At 39.8% G+C, this 25397-nt stretch overlaps 1 protein-coding gene across 2 annotated transcripts in view; it reads right to left on the reverse strand.

Annotated features, from left to right (window-relative positions):
- The window catches only part of TRPM3 (transient receptor potential cation channel subfamily M member 3), a 514687-nt gene that overhangs the window by 198453 nt on the left and 290837 nt on the right, over positions 1-25397 (reverse strand). For both annotated transcript variants that reach the window (XM_075597955.1, XM_075597963.1), the window contains exons 2-5: positions 23543-23622; positions 16454-16658; positions 13970-14183; positions 6800-6924 (exon numbers count right to left, since the gene is read on the reverse strand). In XM_075597955.1, the coding sequence (XP_075454070.1) occupies positions 6800-6924; positions 13970-14183; positions 16454-16658; positions 23543-23622 (624 nt within the window). The remainder of the gene's footprint in view (positions 1-6799; positions 6925-13969; positions 14184-16453; positions 16659-23542; positions 23623-25397) is intronic.

Raw genomic sequence — 25397 nt, forward strand, 5'->3', positions numbered from 1 at the left:
CCCTGAGCACAAGGGACTTGTGTCTTGCATATAATGCCAGAACATACTCACAATTTTAAAATCATTTACACTAATGGCACAAATATTTTCGGCTTGAGACAGAATTTATTTAACAGTGTCACTGGGGAAGTTAATCAACAGCTTGCGTGAAAAAGCCTAGGTTTGCTAAATATGGTCATCGTATACAAAAAGTGCTTTTGCTAAAATATCTTTATTCTTTCAAATCTGGCTGCAAGAAACCATGAATAGGGATTTTGAATACACGAAAATGAAGATAAGCACCTACAAAAGTAGGTAAACTCATAATCAGTAGACTGTTCTGAGCAAAAAAAGCACAGCTGCAGAAATTCAAATTGTCTCTACAGTGAGAAGAAAAGCTTGTTAAAAAAGGGATTGATCTTGATCCCTGGTGAAAACAAGTTACCTTTTGCAATCTACACTATATACTGTACCAGTAAAAAAAAATTAAATACATTACATTATATCTGATCTACAGCAGCAATTCTACTCTTTACTCCAATATGAATCAGTCACATATTAACCCTTTCTAGAAACCTTTCAAATTAACAGTACCATGAACTTAACATTGCAATGTATCACAATTCCATGCTTTCCACAATGCCATATTCAGAATAATAAAGCAGAAAAAGGATAAAAGGTGGCGTTGCACAACCGATATGAGTTGCGAGGCGTGACTGAAGAGATATGAAGAAGCAACATGGGTCCAAGACTTGTGTTCAAAAAAGCTAAATCACTGTCCACCTACCTGTCACACAGTCTGTTTAATTTGAATACAGAGAACACCTTTATACGTGACACCCCAAATGTTTTTGCAAACCCCAATAAAAGGATTACTTATCGTAGTAACAAATCCCAAATAAAAACGTTCATTAATTGTCATGTCAATGAATTCTGGGCAAGGCCCAGAATTTTCCTGTTCTTGATTGTTGTATTAAAATGATACCGTGCTTCCATCACTATATTGCCAGGGGATTCAGGCAGGACTAAATATTTTGTAAGCACAACATTTAACCCTGAATTAGCAACATAACATTTCTGGTTCCTCTGCCAATGAAGAGGTTAATTGTGTTATTTGTTACTCATAGCGTTGATCCTTTAAGACCTGATGCTCTTTAACCACACTACACAAATTCACTAACTCACATTGACATACATATATGTTGATGCACATACAGTATACACACATTAAAACACTAGATGAAGACACAAATACATACACAAAGGCACTGATATACACAGTATAAACATACACACTGACATACACAATGATATACACAAATTGCACACTGACATAAAAAGATACACAGATGGTACATTTTTTATATACTACTAACTTTGTAAGCCTGATTTTTTAAATACTACATGCAACTTTAAATAGTTGGATAGTGACTGTTTCGGGCTATTTTCGGTCTAAAAGGCTTCTATTGCATGAAAATGGCCCGATTGGACACTTTGGAGTATATAGAATTACCCCCTTAGAATCTGAATTTTGTAACATCTGAGTGACATACAGAATACAGATGCAGCGGCCATATTGAAACAAATCACGCAGTGTACAGGCATACCCCGGTTTAAGGACACTCACTTTAAGTACACTCGCGAGTAAGTACATCTCGCTCAATAGGCAAACAGCAGCTCACGCATGCGCCTGCAAACACGTCCTGAACAGCAATACCGGCTCCCTACCTGTACCGAAGCTGTGCGCAAGCGGGGAGACTATAGAGCCTGTTACACATGCGTTATTTACATCAGTTATGCCCGTATAGGACGATTGCAGCACAGTACATGCATCGATAAGTGGGAAAAGGTAGTGCTTCACTTTAAGTACATTTTCGCTTTACATACATGCTCCGGTCCCATTGCATACGTTAATGCGGGGTATGCCTGTATACCTCGGAATACCCATGTCATGGCGCGGGATGTCTTTCAACCGTACCGCCTTAAGACGCGAGTGCAGACGAGTGCAGAAAATGGCATTTTAATGTTCTGGCTTATAAACATCTGAAATTGACACAGTAGCACAGTACTGTGCACATTAGAATTCATTAATTTCATTGCATTTAATTCCACAAAATCCATGAAATGCAAACAAAGCAACCGCGATAAATACGTGTGCCTGGGGCGATTGGCGGCGTTAATGCCACGTGGAGTACAGCAGCGCACACAAAAACGGCGCCGTGATTTGTTTGAATAACGGCCGCTGCATCGGTAGGTATATGCTCACATATATCGGTAAATATTTTAATTACAATGTTAAAGGAATTTAAATTGTTGTGAATTGACAGGATACACTCAACCATTAGGGGAGGGCAACCATTCAATGAAATGACTCCAATTGGAGGCTAAGGCTGAGCTTATAGTGCTGTCGCTGGCGACAGCGACGTGACATCGACGGTGACATGACAGCGACGGTGACGTGACAGCGACAGTGACGTGACAGCGACAGCGATGTCACACTGCGGTAGCTGTAAAAATCAAATTGACTTCCAGCGATCGCGACCAGTCCGTCGCGTCGCTTCTACTATAAGCGCACGTGACGGCGGCAATACATTTGTTTTGTCGCGATATCGCATCGCCGGCGCTGGCACTATAAGCACAGCCTAAGTGGATCACTTAAACCACTACCCAACAGATTCAATGAGCAGCTTCAATTCTTCTCCTTTTTGTAAATATTGCTTTTTTCTTTCTTTGTGTGGTGTACGGTATGTCTATTTCTGTTCCTTATTATTTTTAGGCTTGTTGAATATACCGATTCCTACTGTATGTACTGTGATATCAGTGGCTTTAGATAGGTCAGTTACAGTCATGTGATTGATCTTTGCCTTATATATTGCTGTGGGGAAGTTGCTGCTTTATTGAACATACTCAGTCATTCCTACCACCCATTGTGACCAGAGCACTGACATCTACAGCACTTATTCCCTCCCCTACTGTCTCTGTAAGTTTCCCATTAAACCTCTTAGCTTGTAAGCTCTTCGGGGCAGGGATTTCCTTTCCTATTGTCTGATTTTGCTGCACTTATTGGATAATTATAATTCCCTATACAGTATTCTTTGTGAAGCGCTGAGTACACTTTTGGCACTATATAAATAAAGACATACAATACATACAATACAATATTCCAAGTAGAAAGGGGCAGGTAGCAGGCCACATGACTAGAGCACCTCTCATAAGGGTTTGACCCATTAGCAAGAGTAATTTTGTTCTTTCAAAATTGCAAGGGTATCTGCTAAGCTGGGCTTGCTCTTTAAATGCTATTCTGCTGTGGCTTGTGATGAGCATTCCATGCTTATTCCTGGATATGGATGGCTGGTGAGACACTGCATGTCACTCTACAGATTAGCCTATTTACCTGATTGGCAGTTGAGGTCGTCTGGAAGCTGCATGAGAGAGCTCCTGCTCTGTACGGCACTACAAGGAAGCTTATTACAATAGCTTATTTGCAAGCAGTGTCTTTTATTATTAGACACTTTAGCAGGGCATCAGCTGGCACTCCGTCCCGGGGCATATCACTTGTATGAGGTGATATATCGTTCAGGGCCAGTATGGCAATAATGCAATTAGCAAACTCAAGACTGTTTGTTTGACATCAATGGCACTGCATTAAGCTGGTTGTTCTCTCCTCTGTGTATACAATCACCATACCCTCCCCCCATTCATTGGTTTTAATTCATAGTTAAGTTTGAATTACAGTGCTCCACTTAGAGTATTTTAGTGGATCCAATAAAAGGTATATATTAGGTTGCATTTATTTAAATCCTCATTTCAGGCGAGTGCAGTTTTATTTAGTGGGTATCTGTTTCTTCGTCCTTTGTAATTTAGTTTGTCATACAATACAGAGACTGCACCTTCTCCTTGGGCACAGGTGGATTTGAGGTACAATTAACCAATATTTAATTATTATCATTAAGACACATAATTGATTTAAGAGTTCAGGGTCCTGAACAGTCTCTGCCTCCCTTTTGTCTTTAATATACTTGGTCTTACCCCCAAATAACCACTGCCCCACCTTTATCAGCACTTAATAATCTCTTCATTTTTGTAATAAAGCTCCTATGGCCCTACAGTTTGTCTTTGAGAGGTTAATCCTTATCTTATTCCCCCATTAAAATCTGGAGATGTCAAACGGTACCATATCCATGGAGCTTCTCAGAGTTGTTAAGGACGGGGGGATTAAATGAGCTTGAATTCCCCAGGAATATATCAAATGCCCCTTTCTAAACCCCCTCACAATTGTAAACACTGACAACTGATAACTAATCGATCTAACCAAGTGGGACTATTTCAACCAGCTCTGTTAGTAAGTAGCCAAATGGTGGGTAGGTGTATGATTTCCTGCCGTCCTGCAGCAGTCAGTGCTGGCGATTTGTCTAGTGTTCTAATAGGAAGGTAGCGATATTATGGGTTTTGGATATCGCTTACTAGCATCAGTTATTTGTAATATTGTTTTTAAACACTTTAGTGTTCCTTTTCGCTTGTTTTTTGGTTACAGTAAATAGGGATCTCCCCCTCCAGCGCCTGCCTTGTGCTTGGAGACTTTGAACTCTGGGAAACAATTTCAGTATTGAACTGAGAAAGTGCATTCAGCTGATGCATACAGTATATGATGTACACTATATGCTGCATTTACTGTTGCACTGATGTCATGAATATGCTAATGAGTCTATGATCTCGAGAAGACATTGCTTTCTGGCGCTTGTTTTCAGCACTGGGAGGGACATCATTGCTGGGGTGAGGGTGTGTATTGGATTTGTTCTTTTATTGTTCTTTGTCTTTCTCTTCACCTCGGGAAGGTTATCCCGAAACGCGTTTCTCTGTGTCGCTGTGTCTATCTTTCTCATATATTACACAGTTACATTTTGTGACATCACGATTTGTTGTGTTTGATCTCTTTCACATTTGAGTGCTACAGTTTCTTTTTTGTATTGTTAAGGTAAACAAGACGCCAGCAGAGAGGAAGAGGAAGCCCTGTATAGGAGGTGGAGCACGCACTCTTTTACCTGTTCTGCACAGCTCCTGTGTGGGAAGACTTATCCCATTCATTTCTGCTTAACATGGAGGGCAAAGAGGAAATAACAATTTCAACTCAAACTAAATTCCCATTGCAGCTGCTATTCTTTCACATGTTGCGAACAAGGGGAACACTGAGACAGGATACAACATTTCTCTTCAACTATCCCACAGTGATCATTCATATTACAACAGTGTTGCTACTGGAGGAGAGAATGCAAAGCTGCAGACAGAATACCGTGCTTGTTTCCCCATCCACACGATACAGCATGCATTGTCCATGAAATGTGGTAACCTCTCTTGTTTACCTGTCTCTACTCAATATACAATGGTGGCATGCAACAGACTTTTATACATATATTATAACTCAGTGCAACTTGTGACACGCTTTCCTTGGGGGAAAAAAGGAAAAGTCCTCCAGCGCGTAGACTCAAGTTGTCATCCCAGGCGTGTAATATGGGGAAAAAAGAAAACAAAACAAAAACTCAATGGTATAATAAAGGCATGACCAGATGTATACCATACACTAAGTTTAAAAAGCACACACTTACATGTGACAAGATCCTACTGGGGTACAGCAGTGTATACATCAACTAGAAAGAATATCTTGAAAACAAGTAGAGAAAAAAAAAGGACATGGCATAATAAAATGTAATAACAATAGATAATTAAATATCTATTGTTATTACATTGTATTATGCCATGTCCTTTTTTTTCCTCTACGTGTTTTCAAGATATTCTTACTGGTTGATGTGAAGTGTATATACTGCTGTACGCCAGTAAGATCTAGTCACATGTAAGTGTGTGATTTTTAAACTTAGTGTATGGTATACACCTGGTCATACCTTTATTATACCATTGAGTTTTAGTTTTGTTTTTTCCCCATCTTACACGCCTGGGATGACAACTTGAGTCTCCGTGCTGGAGGACTTTTCCTTTTTTCTACAAGCTGTTTCTGAAGGGACTGGAGTGACCTCCTTAGACTCTAGCAGTGGGACTTTAAGTCCATTTGTATATCTTTAATATTGTATTTGTATTTATTGTTATATACTACGTTAGGTCCTGGTATATTGGTTGGCGCTACTGTACTTCCCTTCTCCTTTTCACTCTTTCCTTTGGGGCCATTAAAGTTATTTATGATTCTGGGTGTCATTGTAGCTGATTTGTTTTGTTTATTCTTTGTTTTAATATTTATGTTTGTGATACCTGTTTACAGTATACTGTTTTTGGGGGGTTGGGATGTGCAGGTCCTATCTCTATTCCCTATGTTGTTCTTTGCATTGATTTCTGTAAATATCACCTGGTATCTCAGTTTATTATTTCTCTAAATGTATGATTGTAGGAAGACTTTTTTTTATTTTCACACACACACACACACACACACACACACACACACACACACACACACACACACACACACACACACACACACACACACACACACACACACACACACACACACACACACACACACACACACTGCAAGCAGACAACATACAGAGGCTCTGTTATACATTGTCGAAACACAGACACAATGGTATATACTGTACAATGATATACACATGCACACACACATTTACAAAGATACACACATTTACAGTCTATACTGATATCTACTGTAGTACTGATAGCCTGGGCTATTTTGCCTATATTGGTGCCAATCCCATAGTTGCTACATATGAATAACATTCTTGTGATATGAAAAGCCAATAATTTTTGAAAGTGAACTTGGGCAATAATACAGCCCTGTAATTAACAGATAACTTACATCTTTACCGATCAGATCCTCTTGATTTTCTACTATTCCCCAAGGCGCGATACCAATGGTGCAGATCTTCCCTCTTGACTTTGACGCATGGTCTTTTAAAGCATCTCCGACATGTCGAATGACCCCTAAAAGAGTGCACAATAAACAAAGCATTACTATTAGAGGTCGCTATTTAGAAAGCCGTTCCTCTATAAAATGTCATATTTGTAGCCGCTATAACAGTGCGCTCTGGTGGAGATTTTATTAACTAAAGTGAACCATCATAAGACGAGAAGAGACTAAATAGGTACTGTAGGTGAAAAGGTATTTTCTGGAAATGTTTACAGTCTATAGCATTGTGACTGATGAGAGGAGGATGCAATACAAGTGCTGTGTGTGGCTTAGTGTTCACGCATGAGTGAGGAGATTTCAAATGCTGTAGACGTTTTTAGGAGTTGAGAGGAATAACAGCAATTAAGAAAAACAATTATGGAGTAATGGGTGCACAGGTTGTTTTGTGCTCAGTGTAAATAGAGACAAAATGGTGGTACTTCTTCAGCATGTGAAAAAAAAAATATGATAGGCCAATTCTTCAGTATTCTCAGGAGTACAATCAGTAGAACCCAAGTTCGGTTCAAATTTGTTGTACATAATTTGTTTTTTTTTCAACTAATTAACTAAAAATAGCAGTGTTAGTCCAGTGATACCTTTTTTTTTTTTTTTGAACTAACAATAGATATTATAAGACAAGCTTTCAAGAGTTCTCTCTCTTCCTCAGGCCAGTAATACTGATTTACAAAGGATTCCATGAGCTTAACACAGGTGTAAAAAAAACAGATAACAATCTAAGACAGGAGATGTGGAGAATTCATTGCAAACAGAACCATTCTCTTTGCCATTAATTCTCCACATCTCTGGCCTTAGAGAGTTATCTTGCTTTTTTATATCTGTGTTAAACTCGTGGAATCTTTTGTAAATCCGTATTGCTGACCTGAGGTAGAGAAAGAACTCTCGAAAGCTTGTCTTATAATATCTATTGTTAGTCCCAATAAAAAAGGTATCACCTAATACTGAAGTAGCCTTTTCTAATTAAAATGTAACACATTTTTTAATGCTTTTATTATTTGCAGATTTTCATAGAAGTGAGAATGATTTCTCTTGGTTTTCACAGCTGTTTTGTGAATGTTGGGCACACCTGTATGTATGAATGTATGTATGTATGTATATCTTTATTTTTATAGTGCCATTAATGTACATAGCGCTTCACAGCAGTAATACACATAATAATCATAAAAATAACAAATAATACAAATAACACATAATGGGAAGAAATGCTTTCAGACATAAGAGACATTTAGGAAAATGAGTCGCTCCCCTAAAGAGCTTACAATCTAATTGGTAAGTAGGAAGAGCGTACAGAGACAGTAGGATGGTGTTCTCATAAGTGCGTCTGCAAGGGGCCAAGGTTTATGTATGAGGTATAAAGTATCAGCCAGCTCATGTGCTTCGTTAAGGAGGTGTGTTTTAAGATGGGTCTTAAAGGTGGATAGAAAGGGTGAGGTAGTGAGGAGCTCAGCAGAAGGTCGATGGGTGGGACCGAAACACTGTCTATCAATAGAATACACCTTGTTGTTTTCACACATTGAAGCTTTGCTGTTTTGTTACCCTGCATATACTTACCGTATGTTTTTTATGTGACCATTTTACTGTTGTAGCACAAAAACATGGGTATCACTCATAGAAGAGTATACTGTACATGTCACGTATATATATTCCTGTTGCATTAACGTTTTGCTGGATCAGGGCTCATGCTGGACACAAAACTTTGCAGCTTGATCTAATAAAGCATTTATACAACCAGGATATATGACATGTCGTTTCTTGTGTGTTATTTACATGTTGGTGTAGTACCTATAGGTAGACTTCTTTTTCTTGAGTCCATAGGGAAAATTCACCAAGTGTTGATGCAGAGTATTGCACTTGATTTAGGGTGAACTTCCACTCATATCAATGGCAGTTAACACTACCCTGCATCGGCGTTCACTGAATCCTGGCGTAAGCTTTGGTGGGGTCTGCCTTATCACACGTATGTACCATTAAACCTACCTTTTTCCTCTTTTCTGAAGGTTGTTTATGTGTATGTTTTCTCTCACTGTTGAAACACACTTTATTGTTGCTTTCTCTTTATGTTATAGATCAGACGCATGACAGCGTATAATTGCTTTTACTGTGCACTCCTGTATAATTTGGCGCATACTACATTGATGTGTAGGCATCTAGTGTGAGATATTGACTTCAGGAATCACCTGGTCCGTGGTGCAGGGTGACAATTGTACAAGTTAAAACATGTGGGCAAGTAGCTCTTCTAAAGAAGGTATTGTGACTGATAGCAGCAGTAGTGCAACTGTGCTAAAGCGAATGAAGAATTGGCAGTTTCCAATGAATGCCATGGCAGGGCACCTCGGATTAGCCTGACCTCACTATTGCTGCTCCACACAGCACAACCCTCCCTACCCTTTTGTACTCCTGGTGTCAAACCAAATTAGGCAGCCATGCAGCTTGCCCACAAAGTCAGTCAGTCACTCAATTAAGTAATTAAGTGATTATGTGTAAATGATAAGTCAATGTTAATTTTCTCTGGAAAAACATTTGCCAGGTAGAGCGGTATAATTAGCAGTACAAGGCAACTTTTGAGAAGAGTAGCAGAATGAGGAAATCAGTAATTAAACTATACTATTTGGTATGTTTCTGTGAGCTGAATTCTACTATCAATTGCAACAGAATTTAAAATCTAATTAACTATTTGGTATGTTTTTGTGAGTTCATTAGGCAAACCCCTCCCTTAATTGTTAGTCAAATGCATGTGTTCAGAGTATTTAAGTGAGTCTATCTTGGCAGTGAGCCATATGGCTGTGTGTAACATCAAAGTGTCACATTTAAAGTGTCTGTAGAGTTAATTTTAGAGTTTAAATTGGAGATGAAGATTAGAGGAAGATCTGGACTCTGCACTACTACAACAACAACTTTGCAACTGTGAGAACTTGACTTTCTAAAGGTTGTGATTATTTGTACTCTTCCTATTCTCCAATAACTGGGAAGTCTATCCTGCTGCATCTCACTATGCCCTCCCTATTGCTTTCTCTGTTTATTGTTTCCACACTCCTTTGGGAACATTTCTGTTCTCTCCAACTTCCCGACTCCTTTCCTATCCACATTTCTGCATCTCTCCTCCTCTCCACCTATACATGTATCCAAACGCTGCACCATTATTTCTACACCTTATTTCTACACCTCCCTCCCAACAACTTATTTACCCCTCAATAAAAAGCCCCCCCACAAGTCCTCTATTCACACCCTCTATCTACTCCTTCCTGCTGCTGGTGATCTCTCCTAATCCTGAACCCAACATAAAGACACCTGCTCTCACCCACACCTCCCTGTCACCTCTTCCCCTGAAAATGGTGTTAACCTTCTGATTTAATACTGACTAACCTTTAAACTCGCCTCACAAATCAATCATCCCAATAGCCTGCACTCATGACTATTGTCCTACACCCACAGTCACTCCTACCACCGATTGTGGCCAAGCACTGCCATCTACAGCACTTATTCCCTCACCTGCTGTCTCTGTAAGTCTCCCATCATACCACTTAGATTGTAAGCTCTTCGGGGCATGGATTTCCTTTCCTATTGTCTGATTTTGCTGCGCTTACTGCATTTTTATAGTTCCCTGTACCGTATCCTTTGTGAAGCAATGAGTACATTTTTGGCGCTATATAAATAAAGATATACATACATATATACATGAAACTGCGATGGTGCAGTGAATGTGATGTGAGTTTATATGTGACAGTGAACCCTTTCCATAAATGTTTAGCCAATTTCCTTTCCCTAAGAGCATACACTATAAAGGTATTGAAAGTTACATAGTGTTACTGATACATAACATCAGGGGTCTCCAAACTACACGGGCCACAAGATTTTATCCGGCCACAGCAACTTGAAATATATATATTTTTGCTCATTACATATCATTTCCCAGTGTAAGCACGGCATCATTTCTTTGTAATTGTCACATTTCTCTTTTGTTCTGAATCATATCATGCTGATTACCCCCAAAAAGATCCAAATAAAACATATTCATTTATTTATAAAATATATAAAAAATAAAATGTATTCTTTGGCCCGCAAAAATGTGTAGAATATACGAGGTGTCCCTCGTACTGAAAAGTTTGGAGACCACTGCATTACGTTATAGGGGTAGCTCTATGTTCACCTAATTCATTTTTTGGAGGTATCTGGCTTCTCCTTTTAGGTTCTGAGCTCCTTGCCAATTCTCCAATTAGCAAATATGTATAAAGCACTTCTACAATTTGGTAGACTGAAGTTCACTCTCTACAGAAGATGTGATTACAATCAATTAAAAATTATGGTTTATTGTGTTTTATACTGTACATTATGTAATAATGTCATTACAGCCAGATGTGGATTAGCATTTCAATGCCACCAGCCCAAGTATAGGGATTCCTGTGTTAATTGCAAAAGAAATGCAGCTTTGTGGCACATGGTGAGGGGGCAGGGCTATGGACTTGCCATCTTCAGAGAAAGCCTTTGTTTAATCTAGACCCAGAGGTATCAGGACCACAGGGGGTATGGGGCTAGCCAGGAAACGGTTGCTGGTTTTCAAACTCATAGGCACGATTCCCATTGGCTGCACGATCCTAACCATGCTCTTCCAGCCCCCTCAATGATATAGATATGCAGGAAGCCCTATATAAGGGAGAGCAGTGTAGCAGATAAGCCCTTTTTGTTGGAGATTTGAAGAGACAAGGACAGAGAGGCTATGTGAGCCTGTGTGAACCATGCTGGAACTGCTGGCGGGCTGTTCAAAGGTGCTTCTGTGTGAAAGAGCTACAGAAACGCAGATAAGCACTGGACAAGGCCAGCCAGCAGGGAAAGCTAGAATCTTATGGAGGCTGGAACCAGAAGGCTCAGGGTAAGCTCACCCTGCACTTCGGAAAGCTTAGATCTTCCCCCCAGACCCAAAGTAAGTGTGTATCTCTCTGTATTTTGTATTTCATTGTGTGTATGCGGATATACCCGAATAAACCTCATTTTATTCCACCATCTTGTTTTACCTAGTGAATGATCCCAAAAATATAAATGTGTTAAAAGACCTGGTATCCCGTGACACCTGCTAAAATGGAGTTTACCTTGATGGGGTTAGTGGGCTTAAATGATTTTTTGATCAAATGATGCAACCAGGTGGCTCTTTTGGTTATAAGACAGGATCAAAAGTTAGAATTTCACTATTAAATTGCAAAACAATTTGGGAGAAGCACAGGCTTTTTCAATTTGTTTTCAATAACTCCATGAGTAACATTACTCAGGGCCCTCTGCATTTCTGCAATGCAAAGAGGTAAATCCTCAGAGCAGTTTTTCAGAGGACCATGAAACAAGTCATGTCTACAGTTTGCAAATGACAAAAAAAAAAAGCATGTTTGTTTTCAATTTTCTTTGAGTTTTCACTTGATTTGAACAGTTTGAGTCACTGCCTGCAGAAATCCCATCTTATCTGGGTCTGACTACAATTATTAAGAAGCTGCCGGAAAGCCTCTTATAGATACTTGGCTGCATCTCATAGCAACAGTTTTCAAAAAGTGCATCTATGTAATCCTAGGTCATTAGTATGTAGGTAGAAAACCAGAGTGCTAAAATTAGCCATACTGTATTTAGTTTTAAAAGTAATAAATAGGTTACTTTCACATATGGTATTCAGAATTAAAAAACAGTCTGTCATTCATAACCAAGTTGAGGTGCATTTGGTAACTTTAAATTTAGGATGATGAAAAATGGCATACGAAAGGATCTGAGGTCTAATATTACACTGACCCCCATTCCATACCTGCAATGCTGAGGTTCCAGTCACCACCTTAAGAGGTTTAACCTCTTCACTGCTTATTTTATCATATCATGCGAGTGTAATGATTTGTTTTTTTTCTGCTTCTAACCTTGAAGTTTGTTTGCTGAGTTGCATTTAGCCCTCCCCCTCCCCTGTTTTTCCTTACATATACCAGGGAGTATTTTCGCTCCGCATCCTGCACCAAACCTATATGCGGGTGACATAATCTTATATGCACACAGCCCTGGCCTCACTCACCTAGGACACACACTTCAATCTAAATTTTCAAGACTTGAATACTGGGTTTCCCAAAACAAACTGTTTTTAAACACTGACAAAACTGTAACGATGGTATTTGGAACTAAGGCTAAATTTCTAAAGCCACCAATAACATAGCTACAGCTCAGAACCAACTCTAATACCATAATAGCCCCGGTCACTAGTTTTAAATACCTGGGAAATTGGCTTGAATCCTATTTAACATTTGGGTTGCATATTGATAATCTGACATCCAAAACCTCTGCCAAACTAAGGGTACTTTATAGGAACAATTCGTCTCTAACCATTGGTCTGAAAGTGAATCACACAGCAGATGCTGATGCCAATTATAGATTATGGGGATATAGTATATGGTACAGCACTCCATGCTCACCTTAGCAAACTTGATACCCTCTACAACTCCATATTCCGCTTTGTCATCCAATGTAACTACAACACACATCACTGCGAAATGCTCAAAGAACTAGATTGGCTATCTCTTGGGTCCTTTCTTCCTTTCAAATACTCTCTGGCAAGCTAGCCGACTATCTGAACAAACTCCTCACCTCTACCAAACACAGCACTTATCCCCTGAGATCTGACATCAAATGACTGGTCACAGTCCCTAGGTTCAACAAGGAATCCGGTTGCTCCTCCTCCTTTTACAGGGCAAATAACGACTGGAACAATCAACCAGAGACTCTCAAAACTGCCTCCAGTTTAAGTAATTTCAAGACTTCAGCTGTCTCATATTTTATTCGGATCTGTAACTGTTACATACACACCTATAACATATATTATCTCTAACTGTAAATGAAATGTTTGTAAATTGAATGTATAACCTCTGTTCATTTAATGTAACTATGTATTGTCGTCATACTGTATATCTGTGCCCAAGACATGCTTGAAAACGAGAGGTAACTCTCAATACAGTATATTATTTATTTCCTGTATATAAATATAATCTGATGTTGAAATAATAATAACTGTATATAATACACCATGTATATAGAATATGAATTGATTTTTACCTGTGTTGACCCCTCCGGTGAATATCCAGGCCCCTGTGGTCATGGCAGCTTTAATTAGGCCCTTCCCGAAGACCTGTTTGAGTTTTGGCTGAAGTTCAAAGTTTTGAAGGCCACCGTGCACGGAGATAAGAAGCTTTGGAAGTTCCAGTTGCCACTCTTTTGTCATAAGGTGCAGCAAAAGATCAGGCTTCGTGTCAAATGAAACACGCACATACTGCAAAAAGACAGAGGTTGAGATGCACAAGCAAAAATCGGCACAGTCATTACATTTAAATCAGTGTGCAAAGAGATATTATTATTATTATTTTTAACCAAGTAGCGCAGAGTATCTCTATGGAAGTAATGTAAATGAGGGAGAGGTTACATAGGCTGCATGGACATAGCCATATTATTACCAAAGGGGTCTGCAATGCATTGCAAAGCAAAAGGGATATGCAATTGGGTTACTAACTTTCACACAAGAAAAGTAGGGCATTTTTTTGACTGGTGACATCCCTAAGGCTTCGGCCCCAGTGGTCACGCTGCACGTGCGTCGGAGCGCCTGGTGGCACGTGCACCCGTTTCAGCCGCGACCTGTTCTATGCGGCTGTGCTTTCAGAGCAGGAGATCTGACGGGGGAGGGTTGGGGGTGGGCGTAGCGGGGGTGCGGCAATGACGTCACATGGCTGGTTCGCCCTCATTGGCTGAATTGCCGCCGTGACTTGGACAATGCTTGGCCGCCCCACCAAAAGACAAAAATCTTGTCTTTCGGCCAATGCGGTCGCACATCGCGTCTTGTGCGCGCCCGCACACACGCCGACTGGGGCTTTCCCCATAGAGAGCTGTGCCTTGTGTGCAGGGCGCACGCTATCGTGCGCAGCTGTGGCCACTGGGGACCTAGCCTAAGAAAACAGCACCTGGCAAGGTTTTATACAGGCGTTCGGAGTGACTAGTAAACTTTTCCTTCTGTGGTCAAACCCTAGGGGTGAGAAGTGTTCAGATACATATTACTCTCTCTTCTCATCCCTCCATTCTTTGGAACTCAAGTCCATGCAGGCCAGCAACTAAACGCAATCAAAAGCCTAGAAAGGTTAAGATATCATCAAAAAAGGAAACGACCCATATTCTGGACATTTTGCCGTGTCAACGAGTTTGAGTTAGGACATAACCTAAACAGTCTGCATAATCCCACTAAATTCAGGACAGTTGACAACTCTATTAAGCAATAAATATAAAGTTCACTACAAACCAAAGCAATAAAGTACAGATTAGAAACATGTACTGTTTACTTAAGTTTAATGCAATAAAAAAACATCATGCTTATAAAATACTTCAGACGGCTATTTGTCATTGTATCCAAACTTCAGTTTATCCTTTGTGAGATGTTTAGTTAAACAATTCATTTTGTGCATAAATATAAGTCTGAAAAGAAAATAACCAATATAAAAATTATAAAAAGCCATTACTTTATAAGGAAAAAAAAGAATGATTCGGTTTATATGAAACTGCTCAATGATGAGCAAAGCAAAAATGTAACATACTTCAAAATTATTCGTTTATTATTGAAACGTACTTGTTATACTATTACAAATATTTTATTGGGGATTCTTTGTTCCTAATTCCTACCTTTTCCTGTGTGTGAAGTAAGTATACTGTCATTTACAGCTAAATTACTGAATATAAAACAAATGTCAGCCTGTAATGGTATTGTATTATGAAATTTTGATACAACTATTTTCATTTTCTGCATGTAATTACCCAAAATCCCTTTCAGCAGTGGAAGCATTGTATGCTAAGCGATCAGACAGGGTTGCGGATCTGTCTGAGTCATGTGAATGTGCTCACAAGTGGTATTTTTATTTGCTGAATAAAAAGCTAATATACATTACAGTCAGCCAATCTCAAAGTGCTAGTCTGGACCATGTCAACTGCTCTTATCAGCATGAGTCAAACAGATCACTTTGTAAAACCGCTAATTGTTCTCAAAGATGCCAACAGTCTTTGCTCAAGATAAGTAATCAAATGTGTGTGATGCAGCCTCTATGATTCTTCCACAACCGCAAATGACATCACGAATTCAAGGCTCAGCCTGGTAACTCATTTTGGAATTCGTTGGAGAAAATACAGTTAGTGTATCTGCATTATTCCCAGTCAGGGTCACATAGGAAGGTGCATGGGAGATATTGAGGTATTGGTACAGTACATTCACATGTAGTCATAGTGACAAGATCATTTTTATGATTCAACTGATTCAATGATTCAACTGCATCAGAATATGTCTTGCAGAGATGGTCTTGCCTACATTTGAGATGTGGTTTTCTCAAAGTACAGTAGAAAGAGTTTGATTTTGTTCTTGCTTCACAACCAAACCATGTTTCTAAATCAGCACCTACTGTTGTGGTTCTGCATAACATTCTGCAACGAAACATGCTTTTTGCCCTCAGGTTTGCTATTCAGAATGCAATGATCTAAGATTAAATGATACAATATATAACATGAAAGTACCATGGCTTTATTGGAGTGCCCCCCTCCTTGGAACTCAATGGTCCCAAAGGCGTCTGTGGGACTGAGCTGTGTGTGCTTGCCAACTGACCACTTTTCAGACTGGACATCATTGCGGTTGAGTCTCCCTTCGTTCTTCTCATTTTGAATGACGGTGATACTTGGAGTCAACCCAACGTGTTGGCCTAAGAGACGCCCACAGCAACACCTGCATCACAGAGAAAACAATACATTGCATGTCAGGGCATCGCAACGCATTATTCTATACTGTATGTGCCAATAAGTACAGCTGTGCTGCTAGGATAGCGTCTGTGCTTCAGTATGTGAAACCAATATGCCAAGCTCAAACACAAACCAAGCTGTGTGATGCCTCAACGTTTCAGCTTTTGATTTATGGATTTGCTATGATTCAACTCCCCTTAAACTTTTCGCTGCATAGCAATACATTGCAGGCCCCTCCTACAGCAACAAGGTTAACGTAGCAACGTTTCAGAAAAAAATTGCACTTTTCAAGATGTCATCATAAAAACCTCAAAGCAGTCAAAGGTCATCTTTTTTTTTAAATTAAAATGTTATGCAGGAAGGTTGTTTTTCCTCCCCTACCCTATTTGGTACTTACATACTTAGTCTCTGGATGTTTCATTATTATACTAGTACAGGTATCTATTTTAACCTCTATTAATTATGACATCTAAACATATTCTCTAGATTTTTTAAATATATTCCAGGTTGCGGTTTATTTACTCATTCTTCTGGGATTTGACATGACATTTTAATATATTACCATGCATATTTCAAATCAACAAGAGGATCAACTATACTGTACAATGCAGCACAGATATAGTGCTAAGTGCCAAAATGAGGAAAAAAAAACTACACAGTGGACTAGCTGAAATATTTAGGATAAGATTTACTAGATGGTGCTAAGCCTTAGCACACATTGAAACACATTTATATACAGTATATATACCTCAGGATGTCAAAAGGATTACTGCTATACACAGTACTTCATTTAGCCTCTACTCCCTTAAAGGGTTATTTACTAAAGCCTGGCTGCAAAACTGGGGGGAAAGATTTGCACCAGAATTGCTTTCAATTAGATTTCTTTTCTTTATAATAATAACTTTATTTCATATAGTCTATTTCTCCCAATGGGACTCAAAGCACTTCCCAATTACAGTATACTGCACATTAAGCAGCATTGTCCATAGGATTTGTGCAGACACAGTCCCTGCCCAGATGAGCTTACATGATTTGATGCCTGAGGCACAAGGAGTTGACACTGAGCTTAGAACCAGGCCCCCTTGATTCAAACTCAGTGTCATTGTTATCAGAGTCAGTGCCTCTACTCACTGAGCCACTCCTTCATATTATGTATGGCATTTGTCTTTTGCACTGACTTTGTCCCAGTTTTGCAGCCGACAAACTTTAGTAAGAAGCCCCCCTAATTACTAGAACAATCAGCAACAAATAACACGTATTGCTAGCCCATCAGGCAGTCAATGGATCAAATTAGTCCTTAATAATGTTATTCAAATTGCCCTTTTTTAAATCAGAAATGTAGTTTTGTGGATAAGTGGGTATTGTACTTATGTAAACCAACATATTAAAGTTGAGTAATAAAGAAGCAAGAACCCACTATAAGCACTCAATACCCCCTGATGTATGATGTGAAATTTAAAAATAATTTTTAATGCTATACTAATTAAAATAATGGGTGTTAAAATTCAACAAATGACACACATATATATGATACCCTATGATGAATATATATGATATTCCGGGTAACTAAGTAAGGCGACAATTTGAGGTTAATTGGATCAAACTGTCCCAGGGAGCCGGTATACAGTAATCCCTATTAGTGGTTAATTAGGTGTATTCTGGTATCAGTGAGGGGCTGTTCAATACCTGTCTCAGGTGTCAGACAGGTCCCAGATGGTGAAGGTGAAATGTGAAATAGATCATAATATGCTAGATACAGACAAAAAGATCAGTATTTTAAACCAGTGTGTGCTCACTTTGCAAATCATGAATCCATAATTGGAAAGTATAGACTCTCTCTACAATCCAACATGTAGCCACCTAACAGCAACTGGTTGACTCCTGAATAGTAAAGGAGTGGGCTGTTAAACACAGAACACAATGTGCAGAGGCTCATAGACTCCTATAGGCAGTGTGGTTATTAGTATACCTGTGCACATATTCATGAATGTACGTCCACTGTCAGGAGTGCTAATGCCACTATAAAGCTGTGTATGGTGGAAAGAAACCTATCTAGTATACAGAAAAAGGTTTCATGGTGGATACATATAGTCACCTAACAGCAGCTAATTAGCTCCAAAATAGTAAAGGAGTGGGCTATTAAACACAGAACACAATGTGCAGAGGCTCATAGACTCATATAGGCAGTGTAGTTATTAGTATACCTGTGTACATATAAATGAATGTACTTCCACAGTCAGGAGTGCTAATGCCCCTATAAAGCTGTGTATGGTGAAAAGAAACCTATCTAGTATGCAGAGAAAGGTTTATGGTGGATACATGTAGTCACCTAACAGCAGCTAATTAGCTCCAAAATAGTAAAGGCGTGGGCTATTAAACACAGAAGGTTGTGGATCCCAAAGATCCATAAATCGCTGGTCGACCCTCCTGGCCGTCCTATAATAGCGAGCATTGGATCTTTGGGAGATGGGTTATCGCGGTATGTGGACAGGTTTTTGCAACCCCTTGTATTTGAGTTACTGCTGCGGCCAAGTTTATTCGAGCATTTGCCCGTTCTTGGCCGCAGCAGTAGCCTGGCGCGATCGCGGGACACCAGGGCTCCCTCGGGGAGCCCTGGACGCGCGTGCAGGGGGCGCAGGCTCCCGAAGACGCGTGACCGCGCGCACGCCGAGGGGCAGCCACTAGCAAGCCGGGAAATCTCCCGGCTTGCGGATCTGGCCGCAGTGTAATAAACTGTGTCGCCAGTGTACCCTCATTCATCAGGGACACCACAGATTTCATTGCCAGCATACAGGGGATCACTTGGCACAAGCTGCCGTCTGGCAGCTGTTTGCTCTGCAACTCAATAATGCTACCATTATGACCCCTCACACTTATAGCCTTGTGAAAGCGTTTCTCACTACGACACACGCGTGTCTGCATCTGTCACGTGCACGCGCGCCGTCAGTATTCACGTGGTAGCATTATTGAGTTGCAGAGCAAACAGCTGCCAGACGGCTAACGTGTACTCCCTTCAATGTTGGGCAGGAGTCTTTGTGGTGACTCGGTGACGCATGGTGAGGCGAGGGCTGCTTGATTTTCCTTGTTATTTTGTTGCATTAGTGTAACCAGCACTCCTAACGGTGGTAGCACATTCATTAATATGTGCATAGGCATACCAACAGCCACACCGTTTCTAGGGGTATATTAGCCACGGCGTTTGCATTTATGAGTGGTATTAGCTCTATGAATTCATCAGCTAGTACACAGGTGATTTATGTGAATTTTTAAGGTAAATATGTGACTGATTTACCTTCACTGGATCTGTATACCATATGCTCATTTAGCAGTTTACTAACAGTGTGTTCAGTGCTGCTTTGTGGCAGTATTATAACAGTGTCTCTTTCTCACTCAGTACCCACCAAGGAACCTTTACCTGCACATTAGACAGGTTTCTTTCCACCATACACAGCTTTAAAGTGGCATTAACACTCCTGATAGTGGAAGTACATTCATTAATATGTGCACAGGTATACCAATAACCACACTGTCTATAGGAGTCTATGAGCCTCTGCACATTGTGTTCTGTGTTTAATAGCCCACTCCTTTACTATTTTGGAGCTAATTAGCTGCTGTTAGGTGACTACATGTATCCACCATAAACCTTTCTCTGCATACTAGATAGGTTTCTTTTCACCATACACAGCTTTATAGGGGCATTAGCACTCCTGACTGTGGAAGTACATTCATTTATATGTACACAGGTATACTAATAACTACACTGCCTATATGAGTCTATGAGCCTCTGCACATTGTGTTCTGTGTTTAATAGCCCACTCCTTTACTATTTTGGAGCTAATTAGCTGCTGTTAGGTGACTATATGTATCCACCATGAAACCTTTTTCTGTATACTAGATAGGTTTCTTTCCACCATACACAGCTTTATAGTGGCATTAGCACTCCTGACAGTGGACGTACATTCATGAATATGTGCACAGGTATACTAATAACCACACTGCCTATAGGAGTCTATGAGCCTCTGCACATTGTGTTCTGTGTTTAACAGCCCACTCCTTTACTATTCAGGAGTTAACCAGTTGCTGTTAGGTGGCTACATGTTGGATTGTAGAGAGAGTCTATACTTTCCAATTATGGATTCATGATTTGCAAAGTGAGCACACACTGGTTTAAAATACTGATCTTTTTGTCTGTACCTAGCATATTATGATCTATTACACATTTCACCTTCACCATCTGGGACCTGTCTGACACCTGAGACAGGTATTGAACAGCCCCTCACTGATACCAGCATACACCTAATTAACCACTAATAGGGATTACTGTATACCGGCTCCCTGGGACAGTTTGATCCAATTAACCTCAAATTGTCGCCTTACTTAGTTACCCGGAATATCATATATATTCATCATAGGGTATCATATATATGTGTGTCATTTGTTGAATTTTAACACCCATTATTTTAATTAGTATAGCATTAAAAATTATTTTTAAATTTCACATCATACATCAGGGGGTATAGAGTGCTTATAGTGGGTTCTTGCTTCTTTATTACTCCCCTTATACGTCACCCATTAGCACCTTACCCCCACACTATTACTTTGTACTTAGCTGAAGCGGGGTTCTTCTATATTGAACTTAACATATTAAAGTTGACTGTATTTATTATGTTTCAACATATAGTCCATTTTACGACTAGATCCGCAAAGTTCTGTTAAATCAGGGATGATAACGTGACGTTAACCAGTATAATCAATGCTAATTAAACATTGGCGTTGTATTTCTGATTAGCATAGGCTTAACGTTACGTTATTGTGACACACATTGCGTCATCTTCCAATAACGTGATGTTAAGTATGTCTTAGCCTTACCCCCACCCAGACCTTGAAAAATAGCTTTTTCCGTAGAGGTGAGAGTGAGAGAGAGAGATACACACATGGACAGATACCTGTAGGGCACACCTAAGATACCTGAGAAACATACTCATTTAAATCCTTTGAATATACTTTGCATATTCACAGTAGCATATTTCCCACGTGTCTCAGATGTGGGTACTAAAATAGACACACTCTCTCTTCTAGCCCTTTTTCCAGGGACTTGATGTGTGTAATGCCTAGGGTTTCCAGGTGTCCAGTATTGAACCGGACTGGCCTGTATTTGGACCCTCTGTACAGTAAAGAATTAGAGGTGACCTGATGGCTTGGGATGCCGCAGGATTTCCCCAAACAGGGAGAGAGTAGGGCTGCTGCTAGGGGTTAGGCAACTTCTTCCATGCTGATTGGCTGTTGGTGGGTAATGCAGCCAATCAGGAGGAGGTGTCAGAAGCCTGGGGGTGGGGACGAGGAGGAAACAGCATGGAGCAGAGAGAGGCGTGTGTGTCTCTTGAGCATGTCACATCTTTCAGTATTGTGTCCAGTATTTTTGGAGAAGCCATTGGGCAACCCTAGTAATGTCAGCTTTAGGTGTGACTTACCTAACGTAGCGTTAAGTCCCAGCATTACCCTTAACAGACTTTAGTTGATATGCGACGTTGAGGTAAATGCCTCTTTACACCTCATTATCACCAACAGCCGTAGAAGTTAAAACAAAGCTCTTTGCAGGAGAAAACATGAGTTAACATTACAGTACGTTAGTGGCCTTTGACGATATGCAGTAAGGCTTAACATGACGTTCAGTTACTTAGTGAGGCTTTGTGGATGGGGCAGGAAAAGTAAAAATCAATAGGCTTTATGGTGTCTGACAGTACTGTGATCTTTCGCTGACTATTTGTTGCAGGCCTCTCTGGAAGCAAAAGGATTAAACAATAGTTCCCTTTTACAAAAAGATTTGCACTTCCACTACAAAATACTGATACCCCATTGAGTTGTGCCGTTGCCCTATGTATAAGATTAAAGATATAGTGGTCATAAGGGGTTGTGTATCAAAGTGCCCCAACTGCAAATCTGGGGCAAACTTTCAGCAAAACCTTTACACCAGAGTTATCACTGAAAGGTCCCAGAGGAAACATTGTCATTTTTTGCTTTGATAAATGTGGTGCAGTTTGTTTGCTGCCGGTTTGCAGCTGGGTAGCTTTGATATATAACTCCCAAAGTCTCTGAGCTTTAAAACTAAGGCAAAAACAGCACCAGCATTATCAAAGGAAATGAATCTCATTGAAAGTGGAATTACGATAAGTTTTGGTTTAGATAAAGATGGGGCCATTGTTTTTTTATAGGTTCAGTATACAGAGACTTTTCAATAGACCTCACGCATAGAAAAATATACATTTTTTCTTCCCTCACATTAGGGGACCATTCATGGACGTTTCCTGATCACAAATCTTGGACAAAACTAGTGCGCAAACTGCACCAGATTTATTAAGGGGTATAAAATCCTTTGCGGATGGACTAATCTCCATGCTATGTAAAAAACCCCAATATCTCCACCCTCAAACCTTAATGGGATCAGTAGTTGGGCTGGACCATACCCCACCTGAGGCATAACCCAGCCCACAATTTGCAGCCACTTTCCCTTACGCATCAACGTTGCCCCTTATCCCCTCTAGATAGTAATCTTTCAGGAGCAGGGTCCTCGTTATCTTCTGTATCTGTTTGTGCTTTTTTTCCTTATTTGTTTATATATTATATGCAACTCTGATTATGTGATTATAAGATCTCTGTACCCCCATTGTACTGCGCTGTGGAATATGCTGGCGCTTTACAAATAAACTATAATAATAATTATATGGGGGGGGGGCGGGGAATCCAATTGCTTTTGAATTCAATTCCCTCTCTATGATGGCTTTGGTGCCGTTCTTTACACCAGTTTTGATGGATGTGATAAATAGACCCTTCGGCCTTTTTTGTGGTTCTTTTATGTGCAAATGTACTCACCTATGGGGGTCTTTGGTGCTGGGTATGATGTGTACACACTCTCTCTTGTGAAATACTCTTTCGATCCATGATTTCTGAGCCTAAAGTTATAAATACAACATGTAAAAGAGATTAATGTTTCAATGTAAAACAACAGGACCAACATATGCGAATATATATATATATTATCATCAACATCATCTTTAGACCTTGCTTATCTACTGCTGGATGAAAGCCTCCCTAATGATTAATGATTATATAAATATATATATATATATATATATATTTATTTTTTATTTATTTTTATCTGGAAAACACGGGTGTCAGCTATTGTACAACTGGATGTTTAGTTTAACAATTGCATGGTAATAATCAATATACAGTACTTAAATAATTGTTACAGACAATATTACAATTTTTGATTGACAGATAATTTGATGAGATAAGTGGAATTTGCTGAACCAAATTCTCCTTTTTAGTTGGGTTTTTTCCAATATTATAACTGTTTGTGAGTAAAGCCGGTACGTGCACATCAAGTCAAATCCTCAACATGATACCTCAGTGGTGTCACGGCTCCATGCAGCCAAAAAGCAGATTATACAGTAACCAGTATGAGAAAAAATAGGAAAAGAAAACTTGAGAACACTTCTGATACATGATGGTATGCCGAATAATAAGGATGTTTCCTGAGCCCACACTGAATTCAAATATAATAATAATAATTAATAATAATAACAACTTTATTTCATATAGCGCTTTTCTCCCAATGGGACGCAAAGCGCTTCCCAATGACAGTATAGTGCGCGGTACGCAGCACATAGCCTTGTTACAGACACAGCCCCTGCCCCGTAGAGCTTACAATCTATGTTTTTGGTGCCTGAGGCACAGGGAGATAAAGTGACTTGCCCAAGGTATGATAGTTCCACAAATGTACCACATGATTTGTACCCAATTTTAACCTCTCTGCTTCAATATTGTGCACCAACACTACCACTGAAACCTATGGAAGCTCTGGGATATTCTGAATTCTAATGGAATGTGTTGTGTTATCTACGGGAACCAGGAAACCAGCTACACCTGTATTCCAGTATTACATATGATTTTTAAATACACGATCCCTACTCTCCCTTCACTGCCAGAGGGACAGCAACTCATTGCAGAAAGATACATTGCGAGTCCCCCACGAACCGAAAGGGTTACGATAGCACAGCATTACTTATTTATTGTGAGAAAAATATATAAATTTAACATTGGAATGAAATCTGAACAGATTAAATAAATATTATGATAGACTGACTTTTATTCCCTGAAATAGCAGCTCAGCCCTCTAAAGCAATAGAGTGAACGCTGGGAAGTAATGTTGGTATTTATTGCAAAAACGTTATACTCCTTTGACAGTGAAAGCATATCTGTCCACAAGAAATATATTCAACAACAATCCCTTAGGTACACAATGTTACTAAAGAAGACCTTCTGTGCTGTTCAATTTTTAGCATGTAACCCTTTAGTGGTACAGGGACCAGCATTGTAAGACAGGTTCAATGTTATGTACTGTAGACAAACATCACTGCTTGAGAATGTAAAGTGTTCTTAAAGTCATTTAATGAGGGTTTCGATTAGTATCATTGGCTAGGCCTCATTTTTACATCTCGAGCAATCATACGCCTGCACAGCGTTTTGGCACACCGGAGTGGCATATTTGGTCGCGCCTATTTTGCCGCGACCAAATGACCATTGGCATTTCACTACAGAAAAACCCTATGCCGCAGCCGATACGCCGCTGGAACCTCCACCGCCAGCCGTTTCTACAATAAAGTAAGGTATAGGGGTTTTATCGGTCAGGGTATGCGGTTACCTTTAGGGGTTTTAGTGTTTA

The sequence above is a fragment of the Ascaphus truei genome, chromosome 1 (assembly GCF_040206685.1).
Source record: "Ascaphus truei isolate aAscTru1 chromosome 1, aAscTru1.hap1, whole genome shotgun sequence".
In the NCBI taxonomy this organism is placed as follows: Eukaryota; Metazoa; Chordata; class Amphibia; order Anura; family Ascaphidae; genus Ascaphus; species Ascaphus truei.